The sequence below is a fragment of the Lepidochelys kempii genome, chromosome 2, assembly GCF_965140265.1.
Source record: "Lepidochelys kempii isolate rLepKem1 chromosome 2, rLepKem1.hap2, whole genome shotgun sequence".
Classification (NCBI taxonomy): Eukaryota; Metazoa; Chordata; order Testudines; family Cheloniidae; genus Lepidochelys; species Lepidochelys kempii.
This window is the reverse complement of record NC_133257.1, coordinates 267,106,439-267,127,762: the sequence shown is the minus strand read 5'-3', so window position 1 is coordinate 267,127,762 and position 21,324 is coordinate 267,106,439. Positions and strand designations below refer to the sequence as shown.

The window sequence follows — 21,324 nt, the reverse complement described above, 5'->3', positions numbered from 1 at the left end:
GAGCCCCCTGCCACACCCTGCACCCGTCCTGCACCCCAACCCTCTGCCCTGAGCCCCCTGCAGCACCCCACGGGCAGGGGGAGGGTGGGGGCAGTTGGGGGGGTGATGCGGCCCTCAGGCCAACATACAAGTCCTCATGTGGACCTCCTGATGATTCGAATTTGAGACCCCTGATTTAGTTGGATGATTTAGTTGGTGTTGGTCCTGCTTTGAGCAGGGGGTTTGGACTAGATGACCTCCTGAGGTCTCTTCCAACCCCAATCTTCTATGATTCTATGATTTTACAATTGGGGAAACCAAGGCATAGAAATTGAATTGCCCAAGGTCACAGGGAAACTGTCAAGAGCTGGGATTAGAGCCAGAGTACCTGAATCCTAGTCATGTGCTCAGACCATGCCTTTGCGAGCGGTGACAGCCTAACTATGGTTTTGGTTTCTGCACTGACATAATTTCTATTTCCCACCACTTACCTTTAGCTTAGAGTGTTTACATTACAAACATCTTCTTCTTTATTTTGATGTTTCCTGCTCAGTAGAAGATGATACAAGAAACAAGCTATACTCACTTGGGAATGTCAAAAAAGTTTAACTGTGAATTGTCCCTTTAAAATAGCACCATATGTTAATATTATAGGCCTAAGTATAATTACCAGAAACCATTGTAATTCAATTTTATGTTTAGCCACAAGGAGAATTCCAGTCTTGTATTAGTGAAAATGATTTTTTCAAAGGATAAGAGCTGGAATCCAGGAGCAAGGAGAGTACTTGAAAGAAATAGGTGATTGTATTCCTTGCTGTGCCCTGCATACATACTGTTATTGCTGCTGAGTGAGCACTGGGACCTGTGTGTCTGTGTTTGGTTTACTCTTTTGTTGGTTCACTGGAGATGGTCCATTCAACAAGACCATTGTTATGTCTATCTTTCAAAATTTATCTAAATATTTCCTTTTTGAAAGGTTTGGGTTTTTTTTGGTTAGGGCATGAAATGTAGTTTGTCTGTAGAAATCAGACCCTGGAAACATTGGATCTGAATATCAGCATCCCTTCTTAAATTAAGGAAAACACTGGTGATTTTTCCCTTTTTAGATGGCTGATCTTTTTATTTTCCTTTATACTAGCCGCAGAAACCTCTCACCATGAAGTGTAGCTGTGAATGGCCCAGCACTTGTATCTTGTGTGGTTGTAAAACCTCTATTCAAGCCATAGACCCAGACACTATGTCCTTAGAAGAGCGTATAGCACTGCTGGATTCTGGCTTCCATCCCATACTGTCATTCTCTCATGGTGAGTAGATTACACGTTCTTAGTATAAAATAAAGGACTTTATTCTACAGGTGTCCTGCTCCTCCTTCCATTTACAGGCAAGAATGTTTAAAATACACTAAACTGAATTTTAGGGTAGTATATATGCAAGGAATTGCCAGAGGCTTCCCACAAAGTTATGCAGTGTGACTCTAATTTCCCTTATTTTTAATACAGAGATACAGCCCATGGAGACTACATGTCCCAGCATACCATGCTCTGAATAGAAGGGTACTGCTATTTTTACTCTGTTTAATGTTTAAATAGATGAGCTCTTGACAGTGCCACTGCAGCCCTCTCTTGAGTGTCCCTTCTGGAAAGAAAAATCTTTTTATTGTTTAATTTTCCATGGAAAAATTCCCAGATTCTTTCCAAGGAAAGAATAGGATCTTTAAAAGGGGATCTTGGAAAGCCAGACCAAATCTTAACCTAATTTTTTTTTCTTGTCTCTTAGAAAAGTATGCTGCTATTTTTGTATTTAAAAAAATAAGTAAGTTCTAAAAGTCTAGCCCTCATAAAGAGCTCCTGTCTCCATGGGCTGCAACAACAAACCAGAAGAGACCATCTCACCCCCTTTTGAGTAACACTAAACTAATTAGCATACATGCACAAAAAGAACAATGTGGAAGGAAACAAATGGTAGGAGGGATTATCAACAACAGGAAATCTACTCAAAAATGACTAAGGGCTTGTCTACACTGGCAATTTACAGTGCTTCAACTTTCTTGCTCGGGGTGTGAAAAAATACCCCCTTGAGTGCAGCAAGTTTCAGCACTGTAAAGCGCCAGTGTAAACAGTGCACCGGCTCTGGGAGCTGCTCTTCCACCGCTGGTAGCTACACCTCTCGTGGAGGTGGGTTTTTTAGAGCTCTGGGAGAGCTCTCTCCTAGCACTCTGCTGTGACTACACAAGCGTTGCCAGTGTAGACTAGCCCTAAAACTCATTTTAATGCTGGTTTTTAGGCAGCGCTCTCCCCAAAGTGTATTTGAAGAGAGAATTTATTTTTCCAGGGTTGTGATTGATTTGGTTCCAGCCAGTGAGAGTCAGCTAAATTCTGTTGGGGGATCAGGAATTGTTTGATTTCATGTACCCTATTAGACTTTCTCTAGTATATTTACTTTTTTTTTTTTTTTAATTTAACTTCTGGGACAGTGGACATCTGGAAACTGGGTGTATTCAAAGTTAGGTCAGGACTGGGCTCTTGGAAGGGTGACTTGAGTAGGTTTCACTACATAAGTGGGTATATGAGGACTGATGTCTGTGAAGGAAAGAACTGGGAAGAGGGGACTCTTGTACCTGGGAAGGGAAAAAACGACTCTCTGTTTTGGAGGAAATTCAGGTAGAATTATTCTTCAAGTGATTGTCCACATATATTCTGTTCTGGTGCCCTTGTGCTGGAGACTGGATTCTGTGTGTTTGCGTGCTGCCCCTGTGTCCTGAATGCCCTGTTGCTCCTGGTACCTGAGGGCATAAAGGGTAGGGCAGCCACAACCATCCTTCAGTTCCATCTGAGGCAGAGACAGAATCCCAGCAGTGTCTGCATCTCTGGGCACTGTGTGATTCTTTTGCTCTAGTTCAGGGGTTCTCAAACTTCCTTGCACCGCGACCCCCTTCTGACAACAAAAATGACTACACGACCCCAGGAGGGAGGACAGAAGCCTGAGCCTTCCTGAGCCCCACTCCCCTGCGGTGGGGAGCGGAAGCTGAAGCCCCACCGCTCATGCTGAAGGGTTTCAGCCCTGGGTCCCAGCCCTGGGTCCCAGCAAGTCTAAGCCGGTGCTGGCAACCTCATTAAAATGGGGTCATGACCCACTTTGGGGTTCCAACCCACAGTTTTAGAACCGCTGCTCTAGTTTTTAGTTTAGTGTTCCTTAATATAGTTAAGTTAACATAGTTTAAGCCCACTGGCCAAAAAGTAAAAGAAAGAAGGTCTTTAACTTTGGGGTGCTCCCAACACAGGGTGCCCTGAACATGGCAGAATCAAAATTCCAGGATTTAATTCCTGTCCATCTGCAAGCTATCCATATGGTGACAGACACTCAAAAAGACTTCTACCTCAGTGAAGTGCATATTCCAGAAAAATGCACCACATGTCGCTCTTTTTCAAGGAGGACACCAAAAGCAAGGGAGTCCCACCTACAAGTGTTCCTCCTGAAGATGTCCATGAAGGCGTACTCCAAACCTGAGATGAAGAAAATGACCAGACCAGTAATCCATGGGTCCACCCAGAGCTTCGAGAAAGTCTTACTTGTTGACTACAGAGTCTGTGAGAGCCTCCATACCCTCCTCAACGCAATTTTCTGAGGAAAGAGGGAGCAAGGAGCACTGCTCTGAGTGATTGGAGAGACAGATTTCCCTTGCTGATCCAGAGTAGTCCAAACCAGGAGGCAGTTCAAGGTCTGGATCGGGTCCTACTGACAGCTTGGCCCAGACAGGTCACTGAACAAACTTGGCACAGCTTGAGGAGCCCGGTCATGCCACTTACTATACCGATGTTTTGGCACCGAAAGCACCAAGAACAGATGTCTAAGCTCCCCACACCAGCTGAGATCAACAGAGCCCCTGAGGAAAAGACAGAAGTTCCAGAGATGGAGATGCTCTGCTCCTTACTCCCCTGCCATACGCTCTGCATCAACCTCCTGTCAGCAAATCTGACAGGACTGTTGGGAGCCTGTCAAATGTCCCAGGCCTTTCTGCCTCCCCATCTCTCACTGTTCTCCTTCCTTTATACCTAGGCTTGTTTTCCTTATTGGTCTCAGCTGTGGGTACATGCCTCCATGATTGGCAGGTCCAACAGCTGTGCTGGGGTGTGGTCAGCCTGGTTGCCTGTGAGCAGGGAAGACTCTCCTCCCCCATCTGTCTATGCTTAGTATGGGCTTTGTAAACCCAATTACAGAGCTACATAGAACCACAGGATTTGTATTCCCTTTGTCCCACCCCTCCCCCACCCTTTTGGGAACCATTTGTTTTGCTTTTGGGAGGCCTGGAACCTAGAAACCAGTAAGTCCTAGAAATTGTAGACACGCTGTGTGCTATACAGTTTCAGTCTCTCCCTGCCCCACTTCCTTGTCCCTCTTCAGGGACCCCTCTCATGAGATACTGTTAAACGAAATAAACTTTTCTATAGCAATGGAAGGAGAGTCTGTAGAATTCTAGGGCAGAGAGATTTATTCACTTTGTTTCATAATCCCAGTGAAGAATGGAGGTTGGTAACCCTAGTTTCCTTAGTTCCTACCCTACATCCTCAAGACTGGCTTTTGGCTCTCGGCTTACAGGATGTCTCTTTCCATACAGCTATTCAACCGGACCCTCAGGAAATACCTCACTTTGCTTCTGGGAAAGTTGCATTATCAATGCAGGGTGCTTTCCTTTGGCCTCTCTGCAGCTCCCAGAGTATTGACCGAGTGCCTCACAGTTATGGCAGCCTATCTAAGGATACAAGGGGAGTGCAAATCTATGTAGAGCTTGACACCTGGTTACCAGAAGTTGATCTCCTCAACAAGTGAGCAATTCCATTCAAGTAACACTACAACTCTTTGCCCCCTTAGGTCTCAGAGTCAAAAGGGAGAAATCCATTCTTACCTCACTCAAAACAGAGTTCATAGGGGCATTATTTGACTCCACAGTGGTAAAAAACTACTTGCCACAGGACAGATTCCTCACCATGCTGAACTTCAATCAATGCCAGGCTTACCTGGCAACATCAGTCAGCATATCTCATGCTCTTAGGGCATGTGACCTCATGGACCTACATGACAGCCACATTTACACTGATCTCAACTATCTTTTCATGGAGCATGGTTAATGGGGGTCCCCTCTTTGAACATCTAGCAACCTTTTCTGTATACCGCTTGTCTATGAAAACCACCTTGATGGTTAGAAATGCAGCCTAGAGAATAAGGGAAATCCAGGCTGCAATGGCATATACATTATGTGATAAGGACAGGGTGACATCAAGGCTTCATCCAAAGTTTCTGCCCAAGGCCATCTTGAAGCTTCACCTGAATCAAGTGATCCACCTGCCAATTTTTTTCAAGCCTTGGAGTAGTCAAGGGAAGCCAAACTTCACACCTTATGTATAAGGCTAAGGTTTTGTAATGAATATTTTTAGTAAGAGTTACAGACAGGTCACAGGCAATAAAGAAAAACTGACTGAAGCCTGTGACCTGTCCTGGATTGCTACTAAAAATATCCATGATAAAATGGGAAGGGACTGGGCAGCTGCGGGGTGGCTGGGAGCTCTGGGGCCTGCACCACCAGTGAGGGCTCAGAGCTCCAGGGCCCCCTTGACTCCCTCGATGGAGGGGAGCTGCAGGGGGTCCCCCTGCCTCCCTGTGGTGTCCAGGGGTCCCCCTGCTGCCGCAGGAGGAGGCGGGACCCTGCAGCTCCCAGCCACCAGGGCTGAAGTCACGGAGGTCTTTGGAAGTCATGGATTCTGTGACTTCCACGACCTCCGTGACAAAATCGTAGCCTTACTTACATGTGCTCCAAATTCTTTCCTACTGTGACTAGGACAAGACCATTCAGGAGTTCTCAGAGATTGTCCCTGGCCTTTTCTGACCGGATGAAGCATCAGCCGATACCCACTGAACGATTATTTTTGTGGCTTTCTGACTATATCAGGGCATGCTGCGCAATCATAGAATATCAGGGTTGGAAGGTCATCTAGTCCAACCCCCTGCTCAAAGCAAGACCAATCCCCAACTAAATCATCCCAGCCAGGACTTTAAAAACTTCTAAGGAAGGAGATTCCACCACCTCCCTAGGTAACGCATTCCAGTGTTTCACCACCCTCCTAGTGAAAAAGTTTTTCCTAATATCCAACCTAAACCTCCCCCGCTGCAACTTGAGACCATTATTCATTGTTCTGTCATCTGCTACCACTGAGAACAGTCTAGAGCCACCCTCTTTCAGGTAGCTGAAAGCAGCTATCAAATCCCCCCTCATTCGACTCTTCCACAGACTAAACAATCCCAGTTCCCTCAGCCTCTCCTCATAAGTCATGTGTTCCAGTCCCCTAATCATTTTTGTTGCCCTCCGCTGGACGCTTTCCGATTTTTCCACATCCTTCTTGTAGTGTGGGGCCCAAAACTGGACACAGTACTCCAGATGAGGCCTCACCAAAGTCGAATAGAGGGGAACGATCACGTCCCTCGATCAGCTGGCAATGCCCCTACTTATACATCCCAAAATGCCATTGGCCTTCTTGGCAACAAGGGCACACTGTTGACTCATATCCAGCTTCTCGTCCACTGTCACCCCTAGGTCCTATTCTGCAGAACTGCTGCCTAGCCATTCGGTCCCTAGTCTGTAGCGGTGCATGGGATTCTTCCATCCTAGGTGCAGGACTCTGCACTTGTCCTTGTTGAACCTCATCAGATTTCTTTTGGCCCAATCCTCTCATTTGTCTAGGGCCCTGTGTATCCTATCCCTACCCTCCAGCGTATCTACCTCTCCTCCCAGTTTAGTGTCATCTGCAAAAGCTCACTTGAACCTACTTTCACAGATCATGGCTCATTCTACCAGAGCTCAAGCATCCTCTGCAGTCTCTCTTCTCAGGGGCGTTCCAATCTCAGATTTGTAGACCACCCAGCTGGGTGAAGGTGTGAACTGAACTCCAGCACTGCTTGTTGGAGAGCTCCAGATCAGACACCCACTTTGGCAGAGCTGTCTTATTCATTGTTTCAGCAGACTCTGAGCACCCACCTCCTGGACAGAAGATCACGACTTGTGCGTTACCAGATGAATACACATGGACAATCACAAAAAGAATAGTTAACTTAGTAACTGTGGTTCTTCAAGATGTATTGTCCACACATATTCCACAACCCTTCCCTGCCCTTCTTCCCCACTACTGTGGAGTCCTGAACCACCTAGATTCTGATTTAGGAAGCAATTGAAGGGTAATTGTGACCGCCCTCATTCCTTTATGCTCTTGGCTGTGGAGAGTGAGAGGGTATCTAGGGCACAGGTGTGGCCCCAGCAAACTCCGAAGGAATCTATCTCATATGAGGCACATGTGCACCAGAATTGGAATACATGTGGGGAACGCATATCGAAGAACCACAGTTACTATAGAGTTTCAGATTAGCAGCCGTGTTAGTCTGTATTCGCAAAAAGAAAAGGAGTACTTGTGGCACCTGAGAGACTAACCAATTTATTTGGGCATAAGCTTTTGTGAGCTACAGCTCACTTCATCGGATGCATTCAGTGGAAAATACAGTGAGGAGATTTATATACACACAGAACATGAAAAAATTGGTGTTATCATACACACTGTAAAGAGAGTGATCACTTAAGATGAGCTATTACCAGCAGGAGAGCAGGGGGGTGTGGGAAGAAAACCTTTTGTAGTGATAATCAAGGTGGGCCACTTCCAGGAGTTAACAAGAACGTCTGAGGAACAGTGGGTGCGGGGGAATAAACATGGGGAAATAGTTTTACTTTGTGTAATGACTCATCCGCTCCCAGTCTCTATTCAAGCCTAAGTTAATTGTATCCAGTTTGCAAATTAATTCCATTCAGCAGTCTCTCATTGGAGTCTGTTTTTTAAGGCTCTTTGTTGTAATATTGCGACTTTTAGGTCAGAGATCAAGTGACCAGAGAGATTGAAGTGTTCTCCGACTGGTTTATGAATGTTATAATTCTTGACATCTGATTTGTGTCCATTTATTCTTTTACGTAGAGACTGTCCAGTTTGACCAAGGTACATGGCAGAGGGGCATTGCTGGCACATGATGGCATATATCACATTGGTAGATGTGCAGATGAATGAGCCTCTGATAGTGTGGCTGATGTGATTAGGCCCTATGATGGCATCCCCTGCTTTGATATGTGGACACAGTTGGCAAAGGGCTTTGTTGCAAGGATAGGTTCCTACGTTAGTGGTTCTGTGGTGTGTGGTTGCTGGTGAGTATTTGCTTCAGGTTGGGGGGCTGTCTGTAGGCAAGGACTGGCCTGATTTGTGAGAGTGATGGGTCGTCCTTCAGGATAGGTTGTAGATCCTTAATGATGCGTTGGAGAGGTTTTAGTTGGGGGCTGAAGGTGATGGCTAGTGGCGTTGTGTTATTTTCTTTGTTGGGCTTGTCCGATAGTAGGTGACTTCTGGGTACTCTTCTCACTCTGTCAATCTGTTTCTTCACTTCAGCAGGTGGGTACTGTGGTTGTAAGAATGCTTGATAGAGATCTTGTAGGTGTTTGTCTCTGTCTGAGGGGTTGGAGCAAATTTTGTATCGCAGAGCTTGGCTGTAGACGATGGATCGTGTGGTGTGGTCAGGGTGAAAGCTGGAGGCATGTAGGTAGGAATAACGGTCAGTAGGTTTCCGGTATAGGGTGGTGTTTATATGACCATCACTTATTAGCACTGTAGTGTCCAAGAAGTGGATCTCTTGTGTGGACTGGTCCAGGCTGAGGTTGATGGTGGGATGGAAATGGTTGGAATCATGGTGGAATTCCTCAAGGGCTTCTTTTCCATGGGTCCAGATGATGAAGATGTCATCAATATAGCGCAAATAGAGTAGGGGTGTCAAGGTTCCTTCCCCACTCTGAACGCTAGGGTACAGATGTGGGGACCTGCATGAAAACCTCCTAAGCTTATCTTTACCAGCTTAGGTCAAAACTTCCCCAAGGTACAAAATATTCCACCTTTTGTCCTTGGATTGGCCGCTACCACCACCAAACAAATACTGGTTACTGGGGAAGAGCTGTTTGGAAACATCTTTCCCCCCAAATACTTCCCAAAACCTTGCACCCCACTTCCTGGACAAGGTTTGGTAAAAAGCCTCACCAGTTTGCGTAGGTGACTACAGACCCAGACCCTTGGATCTTAAGAACAATGAATAATCCTCCCAACACTTGCACCCCCCCCTTTCCTGGGAAATGTTGGATAAAAAGCCTCACCAATTTGCATAGGTGGCCACAGACCCAAACCCTTGGATCTGAGAACAATGAAAAAGCATTCAGTTTTCTTACAAGAAGACTTTTAATAGAAATAGGAGTAAATAGAAGTAAAGAAATCCCCTCTGTAAAATCAGGATGGTAGATACCTTACAGGGTAATTAGATTCAAAACATAGAGAATCCCTCTTAGCAAAACCTTAAGTTACAAAAAAGATACACAGACAGAAATAGTTATTCTATTCAGCACAATTCTTTTCTCAGCCATTTAAAGAAATCATAATCTAACACATACCTAGCTAGATTACTTACTAAAAGTTCTAAGACTCCATTCCTGGTCTATCCCCGACAAAAGCAGCATATAGACAGACACGCAGACCCTTTGTTTCTGTCCCTCCTCTCAGCTTTTGAAAGTATCTTGTCTCCTCATTGGTCATTTTGGTCAGGTGCCAGCGAGGTTACCTTTAGCTTCTTAACCCTTTACAGGTGAGAGGAGTGTTCCTCTGGCCAGGAGGGATTTTAAAAGGGTTTACCCTTCCCTTTGTATTTGTGACAAGGGGCATTAGGGGACGAGAACTGAGGAAGCGTTGTTCTAAGTCAGCCATAAAAATGTTGGCATACTGTGGGGTCATGCAGGTACCCATAGCAGTGCCGCTGATTTGAAAGTATACATTCTCCATCTCCTCACTGTATTTTCCACTGATTGCATCCGATGAAATGAGCTGTAGCTCATGAAAGCTTATGCTCAAATAAATTGGTTAGTCTCTTAGTTACTGTAGAGTAAGTAACTGTTCTTTTTTTGCAAGAGGTTTTGGCAACTGCAAGGACAAGACATTTGTCACAGGGCTTAAAGGCAGGGTAAACAACTGGAAGGGTATACTTTTCCCCAATGTGCAAGGGTGAAAGCATCTATTTCAGACGTGTTTGATGTTAATTTCTGTTTTACCTTGTCATACTTGCTTTTTACAGTAAGAACAGAGAGACAATAGGAAATGAAATATGAGAAGCCTTTGCTAAAGCTTTTCAGGCAATGACACAGGCCACTGTCAAGAAATGATAGTGTAGTTGAAAATGGGTTAGGCCAGCACAGTGTGAGAGGTAATCCATTGAGGCAAGATGCCAAATTCCATGAGCTAGATTGTCCTGACCAGCTGCTTTGTTGCAGGAAAGCTTTTATTCTGGGGCCACTCATGCTGAACTTTCTGTATCACATCATCTGTGACAACGAGCTGTAAGATTAAAAAGGGACAGGATTTGTAACTGCTTAGCTGCATGTGTGACTTTCCTATGTATAGAATTTAACAGTACTGGCAGATGCTAATTACAAATTATGTCTGTACAACACTGGTATTTGTGTGTGGGGAGAGAGGATTTGTGTATATTAGAATAACCTGTTGTTTTTATTTTCAGGCAAGCCTCTTCACTTGTACTTGGAAACCTTACTAAGAGATGACAGGCAGCATAGATTGAGCCATAAGCTCAAGGCTCTGAAGATGTCCCATTTTGGAAAGAAGCCACAAGATCTAACCAACGTTTTCCCAAAGCTAGGCCTATCACCTCTCTCTGCATCCAGTAAGTTCAGCTGAGATGGGGTGTCAACTTACATGTAAGTTTTAACAGGTGACCAAAGTGCAACCCTACAGTGTAGCCTACAGTTCCTGTCATTTCTGTAGAAAGTAGCAATAAACTCAGTACATAAACGTCAGGTGGTGATTGGCTTTGGCATCTTGCAAATTGCAGAAGTTCTCATCACCACAATGGAAAGCCTGCTTTTGGTTAGATGACCAAATAAATGGCTACTACAGAAACCCAGACAGCGTGATTGGGAATGAACTAACAAGAAAGTCAACGAAGAGAAACTTTTTGATCCTTGTGTGTGTTAAATCAAAGCATGTGTGTATCCACCTGCCAAGAGTGCCTGGCAAATCCCTGCCAAATGTTTCTGTTTCAGTTGTGTTCAGAGCTGCCATTGTTGCTCTTCACGGTCTTCTCCTGTACTCTTTTCTGTTTTTCTAGGTTCCTGTTTCTTTTAGCCCATTAAAGTGCATGATATTAAAACTATCCATAGAAGTTAAGCTCTTAGGAAAGCTGACAGAAGCACCCAGGGCTAAAAAACAATTCCATGTTAGAAAGAATTAATCCCCAGTTATAGCATCCGGTCTTGTTTAGTGTACCATGGTGGGTGTTTTCATTTGTTTTTTTAAAAGAATATATTTTCTTATACCCTGTACTTGAATAGCAAGCATAGTATGCAGCCTGCAAGCCAGACATGCCCATGGAGTTCTTATAATGGGGCCCACAGCTGCTGACTCTGACGTACTTATTTGTTTTGCCGTTGTTGTGAACAAACCAGAGAACGTATAAAGAAAAGAACTTTATGCTGAAAATACAGATTGGCACCAGGCAGTGTGGTGGTTGGCATTTGATGCACATCCCATGTGCATTCAGCTTTGTGCCTTCAGCTGTATGAAAAAGGAAGCGCTATACATATTGGCTTAACAATAGTTAATTACCCTACCCATTGTTTTCAGTCTGTTTGTTTCTCTTTGAGAGAGAAGGTTACTTGCAAAGACTGTAGATGTCATCCATCCAATATTTGGTACAAGAGGCATTGAGTAGAGAATGGTCATGCTTGTTAGCACTGAAGTCACTCTCCTTTCCAGGTGTAAGGAACCTACTAAAGAAGGCAAACTATTACACTTAAATATAAACTCCATCAGTCTTGCATCCTGTGTCCGTTTCGATGGCTTTACTATGTGCTTTAGAATAGCTGTTATAGTATTCTGTCTTAGGTCCCTTCTGCTCAGGGATTAATCTTGGCTTCTCTCCAGTGGTGTCAGAGAGCCTTTCTCTTCTGTGGCAAATGCTACTGCTGCCAGCAGTGCACATTCAGTGTTTTCTCGGATAATAATTCACTTCCTTTGATTCATGTTTGAGAGGACACATCAGCCTTTCTGTGCAGTTTCAGTTGACTTATGGTGGTATTCTTCACTTCCTGTCCTAAAACTGTGTACTGTGTTTGAGATAATTTGATCAGCTGCTGCATTTTAGTGGTGAGTGAAAAGATCTTTATATATCACTTCTCCTCCTCAGAGTAGTGTCATGGGGCTTAATTGTAGTGGTTGACCGTGTTTTTTAAATTAATGTGATACACAGAAAGGAGTGATTCAAAGATGGGGCTAATGTGATCAGCTCAACATATGAGGAAGATTTTTGGTGGCCACTTTTTGAACATACTGGAGGGGAGTCTACTGTTTTTGATACTTATATTCATTGCAAACACCCAGCAAAGATGAATTTCACAGGTGATATGTTCAATTCTGTGCAGTGCTAATGGTTTCACTTGGGTTTTCTGACTTGTAGATTTTTCCCCATTTCTTTTATTTTAACATTTCTTCCACAATACAGACTGCATTCCCCAGCTGGGTTCTGGTGGACTGACAGATAAGAGCAGCAATGACTTATGAACAAATTACTCTGGATTTACTTGGGTTCTCTGTTCATGTGCTTTATTAACAGGTTCATTGTTTAAAGGGGAGAGGCAGCTTAAAGGAACAGACAATCACAGCTTGCTTGTTTCCGGTTCTCAGGCACATAAACATAGTCCTTTGATGCACCACCTACCATCTTTGTATCTAGAAACTCCTCCAGCGCCATCTTCCAGCCAGTTCCCTTCCGCTGGTAATTCAACAATGGTGAGTCAGAACATAATCTGTGTCAAACAAACCTAAAAAAGGGAGCTGTTTTTTTAATGCAGCTGGTGAACATCTGCATTGCTGGACATGGCCAACGGATGCTAGACTCATCGTGGACACCCTATGCCAAAGCTATGGGAGGGGAGTCCTTGCCTGCCAGTAGGCTGCAGGGACAATCTGGAAATGCCTTTATTAAAATGATCTTGGTATTAGACAGTAGTAACTACTTGCTTCAGTGGTCTTAGCCAGCACCCAAAGTGGCCAGGGTGCCTGCTGTGCACCACCAGGGCCAGCATATGTGGTCTATAAATTTCTTACTAAGCGTACACCATCAGTAAAAACAAGTGCAAAGTACTTTACTTAGGAAGGAAAAATTGAATTCACAACTACAACATGGGGAATAACTGGCTATGTGGTAGTACTGCTGAAAAGTATCGGGGCATTATAGTGGATCACAAATTGAATGTGAGTCAACAATCTGATGCAGCTGTGAAAAAAAGCAAATATGATTCTGGGGTGTATTAACAGGAGTCTTGTATGTAAGATACAGGAGGCAATTGTCCTGCTTTATTCAGCACTAGTGAGGCCTCAGCTGGAGTACTGTGTCCAATTCTGGGCACCACACTTTAGGAAAGATATGGACAAATTGGAGAGAGTCCAGAGGAGAGCAACAAAAAACGATAAAAGGTTTAGAAAACATGACCTATGAGGAAAGGTTAAAAAATCTTCGCATGTTTAGTCTTGAGAAAAGAAAACTAAGGCGGGACCTGGTAACAGTCTTGAAATATGTTAAAGGCTGCTATAAAGAGGACTTTGATCAATTGTTCTCCATACCCGCTGAAGTACGACAAGAAATCATGGGTGTAATCTGCAACAAGGGATATTTAGGTTAGATAGGATCTGGAATAACTATAAGGATCTGGAATAGGCTTCTAAGGGACATTGCAGAATTCCCGCAATTTGAGGCTTTTAATAAAAGGTTGAATGAACACCAGTCAGAGATGGTCTAGGTTTAGTTGGTCCAGCCACAGCACAACGGGCTGGACTTAATTACTTTTTGAGGTCCCTTCCAGCCCTACTTTTCTATGATTCTGTCAGTCCTGTGCATAAACAATCCTTGTGTGAGCTCTGTGACTCAACTTTGTTTTGATCACAAATTAAGTGGGAGAGAACAGAATTAGAGAGGCAGGGAGGGGAAATGCTACATCTCACGATAGTCATTTGTATAAGCCCATATAGGATAAGTATTGACTGGCTCCTGTCCAGGCCTCTGTGGATATGGGGAGACTGCTGGGTTGGAGGGAGGAGACTTAGAAGTAGCAATTATTACATTTATTGCTCTTCCTCCCCCCGCCCCCCTCCCCCCACATGCTATTTTTGACTAATGGGCAGCTGTTTCAGGCTTGACTGACAGAAGCAAGGTGGAGCAATCCCAAAGCTGAACTGCTTTCCTGTTGCCCAGATAGCTTCAGCAGGGCAGGCCCATCTCCATTCTGCGTTGTCTGCTCCAGATCCATCTCATGCTTCACTGCTATATCCAAAATATTTGTAAACTATTCTTCTTTGAGGACTCCTTCACAGAGTCTACTGACATTGTCAGCTCACTTGCTTGGAGCCTCATTACCAGAAGCTGTCCATCTTTCTGGCCCCACCTTCTATAGGTGACTCCATTGGGAATGCCCAGCTGCAGTTGTCTAGGAGTAGAGTTGGAAGTTGGACCTGTTAGCCTTGCCTGCTCTGGAGTGGAACAATCTTTTCAGAAGCTTCCTAAACCAAATTCTAAAGGATTTTATGGACAAGTCTTCCCATCTGTGTTTCAAATTTTTTACACTGTGCTCATCACTGTTGACATCCGAGCACCTAACTTTTTGCTGCTACTGACTTAAAGTGTGTCTACATAACAAAAACAAAAAAACACCCCTGCAGTAGTAAATATTAGAGTTCAGATCAACTGACTTGGGGTTGCCCTTCAGGGCTAAAAATAGCAGTGTAGATGTTCCCACTCAGGCTGGAGCTCAGATTTCAAGACCTAGTGAGAAGGGAGAGCCTCAGAGTCTGAGCACCAGCCCAGTTTGGAACATCTACACTACTACATTTAGCCCTGTAGCATGAGCCCCACAAGTCTGACTCAGTTGACCTGGGCTCTTAGACTTGAGGCTGCTGGGGGTTTTTTACACCATAGATATACCCGCCGTCTGGGTTTGAGCTCTTCACCTAGAACTGAGAGGCCTTTTGTTCTACGCTGAGACTTCCAAAAACCTGATTTACAAGTAGAGGGAAAACTTAGTTTCTCAGGGCTCAAGCTCAAATTCCAGTGTGGGGAGGAGACTTGCTTAGCTGTGAATAATTGAGTAATAAATAGTACTTTGTTCTGCTATATGATCTTAAAACACTTTACAAATATTAGGATTGGCAACATCAACATAAGATAGGTAAATATCCCCACTTTAGAGAAGAATAAATTGAGCCATAGGGTTTGGTTGATGTGGCCAGAATATCACAGCAAGTTGGTGGAAGAACTGGGGAAAAAACTCAGGAATCCTGCTTACACCATTACTCGAAACACTAGGTAACATGTACCTCTTGTTCTGGGGAAGTTTAGTTTTCCATGGTATGATTTAAATGTTCTTTTGTGTTGACACTAATGCTCTTTCTGGGTTTTTTCCCTTTCCGCTCTGCGTGTGGTTTCAGCTATCCTCAAAGAAAAGAAAAGTGGAATGTTCCTACGACATCAATAACATTGTGATCCCAGTGTCGATGGCAGCAGCCACTCGAGTGGAGAAGCTGCAGTACAAAGAGATTCTAACACCAAGGTATCTGCAGATGGGAAAGTATTAATAATTCCCTTTGTGTTCTGTGTAGGGTGGTGGTGTTTTGGCTGTGAAAAGAGAAAGCTATTTCTCTTTTGCTAAAGCTCTGTCTTTCGTCAAGAAACAATAATAACTTAAATTAAGACAGTATATCTTTTAAAAAAAAAACCAACCTTAATCAAAAAGGATGCAGTTTGTCACCTCAAAGGGAATTTCATGGCAGCATCGCCCACTGGCCAACTAGCATATGACAGCAGTGTTTGGTCTGGGTAAATGCTTCCCAGCTGATGGCTGAAAAATTCCCAGACATGAAAAAGGTTAGCAAGGGAAATTAGTCTCTTCAGTTGTTGGCACATGTCGTTGTAGGGATATTAGCAGACCGGGCAAAGAGGTTTGAACTGTGTGAGTGCTTCAAGGGTATAATTACTAGTTTCAGAAAGATTGAAATAGCGGAGATACTGCTGTAGGAGTGAGGACCGCTGGAAGCGCTGTGCAGTACTACATGCAGTTTCTGCACATCCTATTTCCTGGTTCTGATTACTGTTATTATTTATTCAGCATCCAGTCTTCTGTGTACTTCCAACTTGTAGTGAGAGATCTCTGCCCCTTGCAATCTAAGTAGACAAAATACAGATGAGGCTTTTATGTAAAAGAGAGAGAGAGAAAGTGATTGATCATGGTCGATGAGATGGTCATGAGTTCCACAGTTGTTCATTGTTCACTTTCATAAACCCTGCCATTTTTGCCTTCCCTCAAAGCCTGTCAAAACAGAGTCCAATGAGATTGAATTTATCAGGCTTCTGTTGTCACATTGCTGGCTGGTGCATACATGAGACATCTAAATCTATGGCTTCTAGGTGTGTATGTCTGTACTAGGAAGCTTTGTCAGTAAAGCTAATCACCTTTGATCTAGTGTCCAGCACCTATGGGGAAACAACTGTGAGGCCAGGTCTTGGCTCTGGGTCTTAGCCAAGAGGGTGACATGGCAGCAAATGCAGACTTGTTCTGACAATGAGTGTTCTTTCCTGCAGCTGGAGAGTGGTAGAGCCCAATGATGTGGAGCCATTGGATCACATGGACTCTGAGGTGAGACAAAATCTACTGTCACACTGTTTCTGGCCTCAAGCACTATTGACAAATGATAAACGTCGTTAGAAGTAACAGCCATCCTGAAAATGTCTGATTGGCATTTTGTATTATTAGAAGAAATAAAGATTGAGTGTAAAACTGCTAAGCCTGGAGGCTTTATTAAGTGAAGTCTGTAACAAATGTTGTCCAGCCACAGCGCACAGCTTAATCAGTGAGCTGCCAGTATATGCGTGAGGGTCAAAGCGTTCCTCTGTCAAGAACACAACCGGGACGTGGGCGGTCATGCCTACTGGCACAAGCCATGGGGGTGGTCAGGCCTGGAGGTTAGAGCTGAGCCACGAATCAGGACCCCAGGACACCCAGGCACATAGTTGAGGCCAGAACAAATGGGTGAGCTAGAGATGCAGTTGGGAACTGAAGCCGGGGGTGAGAGCCAGGGATGTCAGGGACAGAGTAGGGTAAGAACCTGGAGCAGGTACGGGCTGGATGGGAGCAGAAGCAAGAACTGGAGCAGGCACAAGAGCAGATTGGGAGTAGCAGCAGGTACATTATACAGGAAGCAGGATCAAGCGCAGCTGTTGAGTGGGATGCATTGAGCAACCCAAGAGTTCTGGCTTCTTCTGGGTCGGGTAGTAGCTTAGCCCTACCCCTTCACCAATCAGGAAGTACAGTAAATTAGGTAGCCCCTGCCAGGATCAGCTATGCCCAGTGTGTTACTAGGAGACTGACCCTATTGCAGCTGGCTCCCTTGACAGCACATGCCCCCAACCCTCAAGGGTGCTTTCTAGGGGCCTTATGGCCCAGTTTTTCTAGGTTCTTCTGGTGAAAAGTGTGTGTGAGCTCCAGAGCATAGATATTCCCTTCTGATTCCCAAGACCATTCTTCTGGACCATAACCCTCTTAGTCCACCAGGTTGTAAAATAGACCTCGGATTCATTTAGAATCCAGGATTTCTTGCCTTTCATATTCTTCTTGACCCTGGACCTCCATGGGAGTGGGCCATGAAGCAGAGCGAGATTATTTTTGTGTAGGCCTTCAGGAAGGATATGTGAAAAACTGGATAGACTTTCATGGTTTTAGGCAGCTGGAGTTGGGTTGACTTGTTCAGTGATCTTGAACGGACGCAAGTATTGATGATTTTATTTGGCAGGTGGGTGGGAGGATTTGAGCTGTTTAGCAGACAGCCAGACCTTATTACCCACTCTTAGTATATGTGCAACTTGATGATCTTGGTCAGCATGGTGTTTATAAGTTTTCTTGGTGGCTTCCAGATGCTCCATAAGTTTTTGGTGAACTTGGTGAAGGTGGGTAACAAGGTCTGTCTCAACAAGAATTTGAGAGTCTGCAGAGGCGGGAGGGAGGAAATGAGTGAAAGCCGTAATTGGCCAAAAAATGGACTGTTGTAGGTGGAGGCATAGACAGAGGTATTTTAAGCAAATTCAGTGTATGGCAGGCAAGTGACCAGTTACCTTGGCAATAGTTAAGGAAGCATCAAAAATATTGCTTGAGGATTTGATGTACCTACTCCATCTGCCCGTTGATCTATGGGTGGTAGGCTGGGAAGATGAAGAGTTCAATTCCTAGGATTTTATAGAGTTCATGCCAGAACCAGGAAGTGAACTGTGGGCCCCAATCAGACACTATTCCAACTGGCCGTCCATTGAGCCAAAAAACATGGTTTAGGAAAATGCAGTGTGTTTTGTGAGTGTTGGGGGGAGAGCGAAAAGAAATAAAAACACACCATCTTCATGAACAGATCAATGGTTTCCAGGATGACAGTGCAACCGTGGGAGAGAGGGAGCTCTACAAGAAGTCCTTTGCCACCATGGACCAGCACTGAGGTGGGGTGGCAGAAGCTGGAATAATCCAAGCATTTTAACATGTGGGCACTTGCTTTGGAAGGTTAGATCAGAGAAGTTTCAGAGTAACAGCTGTGCTAGTCTGTATTTGCAAAAAGAAAAGGAGTACTTGTGGCACCTTAGAGACTAACCAATTTATTTGAGCATGAGCTTTCGTGAGCTACAGCTTACACAGTTTAGAACTTATACAGCTCTGTGTGTATATAAAGTCTGCTGCAGTTTCCACGGTATGCATCCGATGAAGTGAGCTGTAGCTCATGAAAGCTTATGCTCAAATAAATTGGTTAGTCTCTAAGGTGCCACAAGTACTCCTTTTCTTAGATCAGAGAAGTCAATGTATTTCTTCACGTCAGTACTCACCCTTGGCCAGAAACTTCGTACCTCCAAGTCCTGAGTCTTATGGTGTCCAAAATGGCCAGCACCTACTGTGTCAGGGCATATTCTTAACACTTTGAGTCTGGGTTGATCATTCAGAATGTAAAAGTGCTTGCTAAAATATAGTGAACCATTGTGCAAATGGAAGCCTGAGCTGAATGGTGCACTGAAGGTATCAAGGGTCTCTCAGAGTTTGGCTGCTTGCAGGTCTTTTGGGAGTAGAGTCCGAATCACAGATGGTAAATCCTGGGCTGTGGTTCCACCAACAGAATTAGATGGTCATAGCACAGTGCTTTGGGGAGTAGTGTTCAGCACAGCATATTTGTCCTTGTGGGAAAGGCCGTCTGCTTTCGCTTTCTGTGATGCAGGGCAGTAGGTAATACTGAAATCAAATCTGGCAAAGAAAAGTGACCACGGATCCGATGATTAAGCCATTCAAGGATATTCTAGGTTCTTGTGATCGGTGATGACCTGGATCAGGAACCGAGCCCCCTCCAAAAAGTGTTGCCATTCTAGTCCCAGATATCATAGTTCTTCTCAGCAGGGGTTAGTTTATGTAAATAATACACACATGGGTGGACTTGGTGATGCGGGCCTGCATTTTGTGAAAGTACGGCCCTGATTGCAATGTTTGAGGCTTCTGCTTCCATGGTAAAAGGTTTGGATACACAAGAATGGGAGCTGAAGGGAAGGCTTTCTTTAGCTTACTGAAAGCAGACTGTACTTGGGGTAGATGATATAGCCAAGTTTGCAAATTAATTCCAATTCGGCAGTCTCTTGTTGGAGTCTGTTTTTGAAGTCCTTTTGTTGTAATATAGTGACTTTTAGGTCAGAGATCGAGTGACCAGAGAGACTGAAGTGTTCTCCGACTGGTTTATGAATGTTATAATTCTTGATATCTGACTTGTGTCCATTTATTCTTTTACGTAGAGACTGTCCAGTTTGGCCAATGTACATGGCAGAGGGGCATTGCTGGCACATGATGGAATATATCACATCGGTAGATGTGCAGGTGAATGAGCCTCTGATAGTGTGGCTGATGTGATTAGGCCCTATGATGGTGTCCCCTGAATAGATATGGGGACACAGTTGGCAATGGGCTTTGTTGCAAGGATAGGTTTCTTGGTTAGTGGTTCTGTTGTGTGGTGTGTGGTTGCTGGTGAGTATTTGCTTCGGGTTGGGGGGCTGTCTGTAGGCAAGGACTGTCCTGTCTCCCAAGATCTGTGAGAGTGATGGGTCATCCTTCAGGATAGGTTGTAGATCCTTGATGATGCGTTGGAGAGGTTTTAGCTGGGGGCTGAAGGTGATGGCGAGTGGTGTTCTGTTATTTGTCGGGCATGTCCTGTAGTAGGTGATTTCTGGGTACTCTTCTAGCTCTGTCAACCTGTTTCTTCACTTCAGCAGGTGGGTATTGTAGTTGTCAGAATGCTTGATAGAGATCTTGTAGGTGTCCCTCTGTCTGAGGGGTTGGAGGAAATGCAGTTGTATCGTAGAGCTCGGTTGTAGACAATGGATCGTGTAGTGTGGTCTGGGTGAAAGCTGGAGGCATGTAGGTAGGAATAGCTGTCAGTAGGTTTCCGGTATAGGGTGGTGTTTATGTGACCATCGCTTATTAGCACCATAGTGTCCAGGAAGTGGATCTCTTGTGTGGACTGCTCCAGGCTGAGGTTGATGGTGGCATGGAAATGTTGAAATCAAGGTGGAATTCCTCAAGGGCTTCTTTTCCATGGGTCCAGATGATGAAGATGTCATCAGTGTAGCACAAGTAGAGTAGGGGCGTTAGGGGACGAGAGCTGAAGAAGCATTGTTCTAAGTCAGCCATAAAAATGTTGGCATACTGTGGGGCCATGCGGGTACCCATAGCAGTGCCACTGATTTGAAGGTATACATTGTCCCCAAACGTGACATAGTTCTGGGTGAGGATAAAGTCACAAAGTTCAGCCAACAGGTTTGCCGTCACATTATCGGGGATAGTGTTCCTGATGGCTTGTAGTCCATCTTTGTGTGGAATGTTGGTGTAGAGGGCTTCTACATCCATAGTGGCCAGGATGGTGTTTTCAGGAATATCACCGATGGATTGTAGTTTCCTCAGGAAGTCAGTGGTGGCTTGAAGATAGCTGGGAGTGCTGCTAGCATAGGGCCTGAGGAGGGAATCTACATAGCCAGACAATTCTGCTGTCAGGGTGCCAATGCCTGAGATGATGGGGTGCCCAGGATTTCCAGGTTTATGGATCTTGGGTAGCAGATAGAATACCCCAGGTCGGGATTCCAGGGGTCTGTCTGGGCGGATTTGTTCTTGTG

General features: G+C 44.6%; 1 protein-coding gene across 14 annotated transcripts in view; it reads left to right on the top strand.

Moving 5' to 3' along the window:
* The window catches only part of LOC140907905 (KAT8 regulatory NSL complex subunit 1-like), a 147,126-nt gene that overhangs the window by 99,870 nt on the left and 25,932 nt on the right, over positions 1 to 21,324 (top strand). For 13 of the 14 annotated variants that reach the window (XM_073334933.1, XM_073334934.1, XM_073334928.1 and 10 more), the window contains 5 exons: positions 1,118 to 1,283; positions 10,606 to 10,767; positions 12,715 to 12,890; positions 15,582 to 15,703; positions 16,732 to 16,786. In XM_073334933.1, the coding sequence (XP_073191034.1) occupies positions 1,118 to 1,283; positions 10,606 to 10,767; positions 12,715 to 12,890; positions 15,582 to 15,703; positions 16,732 to 16,786 (681 nt within the window). The remainder of the gene's footprint in view (positions 1 to 1,117; positions 1,284 to 10,605; positions 10,768 to 12,714; positions 12,891 to 15,581; positions 15,704 to 16,731; positions 16,787 to 21,324) is intronic. The other variant, XM_073334929.1, reaches the window with a different exon arrangement.